At 43.5% G+C, this 8,897-nt stretch overlaps 1 protein-coding gene across 1 annotated transcript in view; it reads right to left on the bottom strand.

Moving 5' to 3' along the window:
* Positions 1-8,897, bottom strand: part of pemt (phosphatidylethanolamine N-methyltransferase) — a 149,310-nt gene that overhangs the window by 89,105 nt on the left and 51,308 nt on the right. Inside the window, exon 3 of the mRNA XM_041206920.1 lies at positions 323-438. Coding sequence (XP_041062854.1) covers positions 323-438 — 116 coding nt within the window. The remainder of the gene's footprint in view (positions 1-322; positions 439-8,897) is intronic.

Genomic DNA, 8,897 nt, shown 5'->3' with positions numbered 1-8,897 from the left:
TGCCATGATGATTTCTCAATTAACCAATTATCTATCTACCTAACAATAGAAATTACATTACATTACAATCCATGCCCACTTAGCAACAATTGACTTTTGCAAAAAAAAAGCCTAATGAGTCCTACAAGTGATAAAACATGAATATCTTATTATGGAATTACCTATAAAATGTATATTTGATGCTAAACACCTTTATACTGGCAAATGGAACCTCTACGTCTTTGCAAAATTCTTTCCTTTCATCTCAACTTCATCTGTGCTAGCACATTAAGAAAATAATCATTACTCACATTTACGAAGAAACAATTGGCTATTGTCTCACCTGTAACTCCTGTAGAAATTCAGCAGTAAAATTACAACTGCTACAGAGTAACACGCAGTGAAAGGAGAACCAAACAACTTAGTGAGAGATCTTGTTCTGTGTTCCCACCGTCCTACCTGTAAGATTAAAACAGATATGCTAGAACATCAGGCATGCATAAAACATTCACTAATGTTTAATGTATTACGTCCATTCCACATCCACAACATATAGCCAAATAGCAGAAAGGCGGCAACAAATCTATTTTCACTGACAAACATTTTGGAAATTTAAATAGTGCTAGTTTACTTCCTGTGTGGATGTATATGGACTTAAAACTGGGCGGCGGAAGTTTAATTTTGCGAAGGCTGAAAGTGGATCAGCTTCTTGTTATACACTCCGCAATGTTTCCTTTCCATTGAAGTCAGTGGAAAGAAAAATTGAATGGCTGTTCTGCACCTCTCTCAATGTTATATCCAGGTTAAGAAGGTTTGGAGGGCAGGGCAGGGTGCTGGGGTGGAGTGGGCGAGGAAGACAAAGTAAAAGGCAGGTAGAGGGAGGAAAAAGGAAGGGGTAATAGCAAACAGAGAGGTGGGGTAAAGAGTGGTGTGGGGCAAAAGGCAAATAAAAAACCTGCACGAGGAGAAACATCTTGGATTTTCATGTCTGTGCTGGGGAAGCTATACTGTTCCTTGGCCCCAAGTGCAAGTTCCTTCAAATAAATCCAATTTTTGTTAGTGGGATGTCCAAAACACAACTCATGGGCTTTTGATATTTCAGCAAAGGATCTAAAGCTGCTGAAGTTATTAGTGTACCGTTTTAGAGAGGTCTAGGTACCCCTTTGGGAGAATCAAATGTCACTTTGAGGTTTCTAAAAGTCGGCATAAATGTACTTAAAAATTGACTCAGTGGAACTGTCAAGGCAGTTAAATCCCCAAGCTCTTTAAAGTTTTGAAAGAAAAAATCATTCTGCTGTTGTAAAAATAAATCTGCGCTTGCAATTTCACTAACTGCCTGCAGGCACAAGCCTGACAGCTGTTATTACACGAGAAGTGCTACATGACTCTTTAAAATTCTTTCATGAGATGTGGGCATCACTAGCTAGACCAGCATTTATGGTCCATCCCTAATTGCATTTGAGAAGGTGGTGAGCCACCTTCTTGAATCATTGCAGTCCATGTGGTGTTGGTACACCTACAGTACTGTTAGGGGCTTGGCCTAAATAGCCAAGTGGTTATGGTACTGGATTTGTAACCCCAAGATCAAGAGTTCAAATCTCAATGGCAAACTATGAAACAATGTAACTTCATCTGAAACAAATGGAAACGGGTTTGTACTCTAAAGAGTTACAGTACTGTTAGGGAGGGAGTCCTAGGATTTTGACCCAGTGATAGTGAAGGAAGGGCGATATAGTTCCAAGTTAGGATGGTGTGTGGCTTGGCAGGAACCTCCAGGTGGTGGTGTTCCCATGCATCTGCTGCCCTTATCCTTCTAGTTGGCAGAGAGTTTGGGAGTTGTTGTCAAAGGAGCCTTGGTGAGTTTCTGCAATGCATATTGTAGATGGTACACACTGCTGCTACTGTGCGTCAGCAGTGGAGGGAGTGGAGTGAAGGTGGTGAATGAGGTGCCAGTTAAGCCGCCTGCTTTGTTTCAGATGGTGTCGAGCTGCTTGAGTGCTGTTGGAGCTGCACTCATCCAGGGAAGTGGAGAGTATTTCATCACACTTATGACATGTACCTTGTCATAAGGCACATAAGGTGGACAGCCTTTGCGGAACTCAGGAGGTGAGTTACTCTCCATAGGATTACCAGCCTCTGACCTGCTCTTGTAGCCACAGTATTTAAATGGCTAGTCCAATTCAACTTCTAGTCAATGGTAACCCCCAGGATGTTGATAGTGGGGTATTCCATGATGGCAATTTCATTGAAAGTCAAGGGTAGATGGTTACATTCTCTCTTGTTGGAAATGGTCATTGTCTGGCACTTGTATGGCACAAATGTTACTTGCCACTTATCAGCCCAAGCCCAAATGTTGTCCAGATCTTGCTGTCTATGGGCACCGTCTGCTTCAGTTCTGAATAGTGCTGAACATTGTGCAATCATCAGAGAAATCCCCACTTTTGACCTTATGATGGAAGGAAGGTCATTGATGAAGCAGCCGGAGATGGTTGGGCCTAGAGGAACTCCTGCAGTGATGTCCTCGGACTGAGATGATTGACCTCTAAACCGCAATCATCTTTCTTTGTGCTAGGTATGAATCCACCCAGTGGAGAGTTTTCCCCTCAATTCCCATTGACTCCAGTTTTGCCAGGTTTCCTTGATGCCACACTTGGTCAAATGCTGCTTTGACGTCAAGAGACTCTCGTCTCACCTCTGTAGTTCAGTTCTTTTGTCCATGTTTGGACCAAGTCGGTTATGAGGTCAGGAGCTGAGTGATCCTGGCGGAACCCAAACTGAGCATCAGTGAGCAGGTTGTTGCTGAGTAAATGCCACTTGATTGCACTGTCTATGACTCCTTCCATCACTTTGGAGCAGAATGGCCTACCTCTGGTCCTACTTTATATGTTCACATGTTTGTATGTGATTGCGAGTAGGCTGATGGGGCAGGTTGAGTTTTTCCTGTTTTTTGTGGTCAGGGCATACCTGAACAATTTTCCAGATTGTTGCATTGATGCCAGTGTTGTAGCTGTACTGGAACCACTTGGCTAGGGGCGCAGCAAGTTCTGGAGCACAAGTCTTCAATACTATTGCTGGAATATTGTCAGGGCCCATAGCCTTTGCAATATCCAGCACCTTCAGCTGTTTCTTGATATCACGTGGAGCGTATCGGAATGGCAGAAGACTGGCACCTGTGAAGCTGGGGACCTCTGGAGGAGGACGAGATGGATCATCCACTGAGCACTTCTGGCCGAAGATTGTTGCAAATGCTTCAACCTTATCTTTTGCACTGATGTGCTAGGCTCTTCCATCATTGAAAATGAAGTTATTTAATTGTCCGCCACCATTAGCGGCTGAATGTGGCAGGACTGCAAAGCTTAGCTCTATCACCTGCTGCTTTTGTTGTTTGGCATGCAAATAGTACTCTGTTGTAGCTTCACCAGATTCACATCTCATTTTTAGGTATGCCTGGTACTGCTTCTTGCATGCCCTCCTGCACTCTTCATTGAACCCGGGTTGATCCCTTGATTTGATGGTAATGGTAGAGTGGGGCATATGCCAGACCATGAGATTACAGATTATAGTAGAGTACAATTCTGCTGGCACTGATGGCCGACAGCACCTCATGGTTGCCCAATTTTGAACTGCTAAATCTGTGACCATTTAGCACAGTGGTAGTGCCACACAACATGATGGAGGATATCCTCAATGTGAAGACAGGACTTCGTCTCCACAAGAACTGTGCGGTGGCCACTCCTACCAATACTGTCATGGGCAGATGTATCTGTGACAGTTAGATTGGTAAGGAAGAAGTCAAGCAGTTCTTTCCCTCTTGCTGTTTCCCTCACCACCTGCTGCAGACCCAGTCTAGCAGCTATGTCTTTTCGGACTCAGCCAGCTCAGTCAGTTGTGGTGCCATACAGGAGCACGGATTCATCAGCTGAGTGGGGGGGTGGTTTCCTTGCCCACATTTGACCTGATACCATGGAGTCCAGAGTCTATGTTAAGAACACCCAGGACAACTCCCTCCCGACTATATAACACCGCGCCACCATCTCTGGTGGGGGTTGGGATGGTGATGGTGGACATTGTCTGTAAGGTATGATTTGGTGAGCATGACTATGTCTGGCTGTTGTTTGACTAGTCTGCAGGGCAGCTCTCCTAATTTTGGCACAAGCCCCCGGATGTTAGAAAGAGGACTTTTCAGGGCTGATCTTACCGTTTCCAGTACCTATGTCAATGTTGGGCGATTCATCTGGTTTCATTCATTTTTTGTACACTTTGTAGTGGTTCAATACAACAGAGTGGCTTGCTAGGCCATTTCAGAGTGCAGTTAAGAGTCAACCACATTGCTGTGGATCTGGAGTCACATGTAGGCCAGACTAGGCAAGGATGGTAGATTTCCTTCTCTACAGGACATTAGTGAAGCAGATGGGTTTTTACAACAATTGGCAATGGTTACTATTACCAAGAATAACATATTTATTAATTGAAAACAAAAACAGAATTACCTGGAAAAACTCAGCAGGTCTGGCAGCATCGGCGGAGAAGAAAAGAGTTGACGTTTCGAGTCCTCATGACCCTTCGACAGAACTGTCGAAGGGTCATGAGGACTCGAAACGTCAACTCTTTTCTTCTCCGCCGATGCTGCCAGACCTGCTGAGTTTTTCCAGGTAATTCTGTTTTTGTTTTGGATTTCCAGCATCCGCAGTTTTTTTGTTTTTTTTTTATTTATTAATTGAATTGATTTGAATTGAATCTGAGTCCTCAGAGCATTAGCCTGAGCCTCTGGAGTCTGGTGACATTACCACCATGCCACCGCCTCGCCTCCCCCCGCCCCGATCCCCCAATTCTACAACCTATCATTATCACGATGGGGGTTTGTAAATTCACTGTTTGATTGACAGCTTCAAGTCTTTGATGTGGGGCTATGAATACAAATGCAAATAGAGGATTAAGTATTTGAATGAAATGTTTGTTTTAGAAGGTATTAACTTTTTGAAGGAATTTAAATATATTAAATTTTTTACCAATAAGCGTGTTTTTTTTATTTAAAATAAAATCTGCAATAGGCACTTAGAACTTCATTTTATTTAACCTTGGAACAGCTTCTGAGGACTTCCTATGGTGGATACTGGATGAGTTGGCATGGACGATTTAAGGGAGAAGGGTGCTAGGTGGGGGCATGGGTTGGCATAACATTCTACCAAGTGTGGCCCTTCACAAGAAGGTCAACCATGCCAACATAGCTCACAATTCTACCGTCACATGGAGGTGGATTACTGCCTGTAGTAGATGAGAACCTACTGATATATGTGTACATTGTAGATAGTATTTGACATTGATTTTTAAAAAGAATGTTAAACATTGAAACAAAGTTACTTTAATTAAATTGAGTGAGACAAATTATTTACAAACTACAAAGATAACATACCACAGTGACCCATTCAGTGATCAACACAACAGAGCATTCCTAAGAAGTGTTCCCTTTGTTGCCCTAGAGGAAGTGGAGGCAACATGCTCACAACTCTGGTACAGCAGCTCTGAGGATTGGTGGTTGGCATCGTTGTGCAGTGACCCACTGGGGCCCCCTGTGACTGCACTGCCTGCACCTTTAAGGGCAGCCATCGTCACTAGGACCTGTACCACAGATGCTCCCTTTTTCAGAGGGGCCGAGGAAGCCAAGGATAATGAGGATGCTGCAAGCTGCATGGAACCCTCAATCCTTCCCTTTCACATACATGGCCTTTGCTCAGTTTTCCCACTGGTTTGAAGGAGTCTGTTGCTGTGCTACAGCTGGTGTCCCCTCTAGTAACCATTGGGCCACCTGCACTTCTGTCCTATTTACGATCCACAGCTCCTCACGCACACTGTGCTTTGTGTGTGATTTGTTCAAAATAAGTTCTCAATTTTCAAAGGAAATACAATTTTCTAAATTATTTCTTTAGCCAAAATAACAAGAAAAATTCATGAGCTGAATCGGGCACCTTGCCTATTCCCACATATATCCTATCTTTATTGCTCATTTCCTCCTTTGGGGATTTTGGCAGTTTTTGGAAGCAGCCAACATCATCAGAAAAATCACTTGCAGAACAATGATTCTTATTCCAGAAAGCAGTTCTATAAACTGTCATGTTTTTACACGTAGGATTCATTAAGTTTTGGGAGCGTACAGCAGAAAAGCAGTAGTTCCTGGAATGATGTATCTTTAGCATGGTCGGTTGTAAATAACTATACATGGCAACTTTGTCAGGCTATCAACACCTAGAAACTTGATTGCACTGCATCTATGTTCCATATATAAAATGGACACCTAAGGGTCCTATAAAACACAAGAGCACCATCCATCATATTGGCATAGGTGCTGCACAGGAGGTCAAAGCACACAAACAGTCATTAAGCCTTTTGCACCTGAAAACTAGAGGCTTGATACCTATTTGAAGCCCTCTTTGCAAAATTTGTTTGTGACTGAATGTGTCATTGAAAAGGTAAGTTAACTTTTTTTTAAAAACGTGTCCTAATGTGGCTCAGGAGTACAATCGGTTGGCTCCAGATTAAATTCATGCTGCTGCCAATCACTGCTTGACCCCTCCGATTGCCTCCAGTCTTTTTACAACTTTGACTGACCACAGAGCCATCTCATTTTGGTGCCTCCTGGCATCAGCAAGCTCCCTCTGGGTCAGCCTGCAGCTCACCAGCAGACTACTTTCCCCAGTCCTGTCAGCAGCCTCCTTATGCATCCCAATTCATTACATTAGCTTTGAAACCATAACTTTGCCTATTTAATAGAATTTAAGCCATTAAAAATAAAGACCCAGAAAGTTGTTTAAAATAGCGCAGGAGGGCTGATTTTTCTAAGATTGCGCTACCAGTGGGAAGGGTTTATTCTCTAGCTATCAGACCACAAATTGTGGACCTTGCACCCACAATTTTCTATCCATTCACTTCATGGATGGAAAATTAAAATATGCACACGATTTCATATGATCAGCAGATCGACAAGGCTCTTTGTGGGTAGCACAAACTTGGAAATTTATCCTTAAGCCGTGACTTCTTTATGTTTATAACTGCATAACTACAGTGAGATTTTACTTTTCTGAAACTTTTAATATAATTTTAGATAATATCTACATTATACAATTTACATCATTGTAAATAAAAAAAAAACTTGCATTTCTATAATCTGTTCATCATGTTTCTCAGGAATATGTCAAAATACTTTTGTGTGCAGGGAAGTACTTTGTGCAGGGACTTGTTATATAAATAAACCTACTAGCCAATCTATATGAAACAAAACCTCGCACAAAGCAAAATTTCACCCATAGCAATTGGATGTTAATTTGTTTTGGCGGTGTTACTGCAGAGAAGCATATTGGCCAGAATATTTCTCACTTTTCAAATGAACTTTGACTCCACATTTTATGAAACAAGAAAATAACTGACCAGAAATTCAACAGTATCTATTTAGAAACACAACCTTTTAGGGTCAGACTCGGCATCAGTGGAAAAACTCTTGCCATTGAGTCAAAAGGCTATGGGTTCTAGCACATATTCTAGGAGACACTTCAATGTAGTACTGAAAATGTGCAGCACTGTTGTTAAACTGTGGTCTCATTTTCCCTCTCAGATTCCATGGCTCAACTCAGCAAAGAGCACTAAGTTCCCCTGAAGTCCAAACACCATTCCTTAACCAGTGTCACCAATAAAAAGATTAACTGGCTATTTAACTCATTGCTGCTGTGGGGTCTTAACGTGCAAAAAAGCGACTGCAGCATTTTACTATATTGCAACACTTCAAACAACAATTAGGCCCAGAATTTCTGTTCTCTGAGGTGGGGTTTGGGGGGAGAGGGTCATACTTGGGAGGTAGCCCAAAAGATACACTGGGCTCTGCCCTGGTAGTCCCCACACAAGAACTGCACTGGAATTGCCTGGGAAGCTCAAACTTCCGATGGGCAATTACCCTACAATGGAAACTATCCAATGTATCAGAGACTTTGGATATTTCTGACTCTCTTAGCAGAATAGTTACCCAGGAAAAGTTAGAAGGATTAAAACCACTTCTAATTCCTAGGTAACAATGGTACTGACACCCGTCCAACCAAACCTCCTCCCACCTCCACCGCACTGGACCCCCCAACTACCTCCCCCGACCTTTCCGCAACCCCCCCCCACTATACCTCGCACCCTTTCCCCACACGACTACCACCCCACCCCCCCCACCGACAAACGTCCCCCATACACCTATTATCCCACGCCTGACTATTCCCCACACCCTACGCAACCCTGCCTGACTACGCTCCCCACCACCCCCCAACTACCTCTCGATTATCACCCCCACCCTCTCCACACCACCAACTACCTCCCAACCATCCCCTCTCCCTGACTATCCCACCCACCCCCACTGCCTAAATCCCCCACACCCCTGAATACCCTCCTAACCTCCCGACTGATTACCCAAACACCCAACTCATCCAAACCGCCCGCCCTCCCTCATTTCCCAACCCCCTCACTCACTTACCTTGCATACTTGCCTCTTCCTCGGCTTCTCAAAGCAGCCGGAACCTTTAAATTTATCTGCTTTATGGCAGCCAGAGCTGTAAAAAGTGGGTGTGGCTTCACTTCCCCTGATGCTGCTATGCCTCACTGAAGATTCCAGGAGCCTGTACGCTGCACATTTCTTACCTGGTCCAAGTTAGAAAATTGGGTGAGAAATGTGCAGCTCTAGACTAAGATAATTAAAAACAAACAGAGTGGAAACCCGACTGTGGTTACCACTCATCAGAATTTCTGGCCCATAATTCAGAGGTGGTGAAGCATTTTTGGATGCTGAGGCTGTGGAAGGGGCTCTATAAATTTAAGATATTCCTTTGTATTTTACATCCCCCAACCTCAAGTGACAACTACATTTCTTTCAGCCCAAGGTGGCAAAAATGAAA

This window comes from Carcharodon carcharias, chromosome 15, assembly GCF_017639515.1.
Source record: "Carcharodon carcharias isolate sCarCar2 chromosome 15, sCarCar2.pri, whole genome shotgun sequence".
NCBI lineage: Eukaryota > Metazoa > Chordata > Chondrichthyes > Lamniformes > Lamnidae > Carcharodon > Carcharodon carcharias.
Note: the sequence above shows the minus strand (reverse complement) of the source record. Positions and strands in the feature narration are given on the sequence as shown.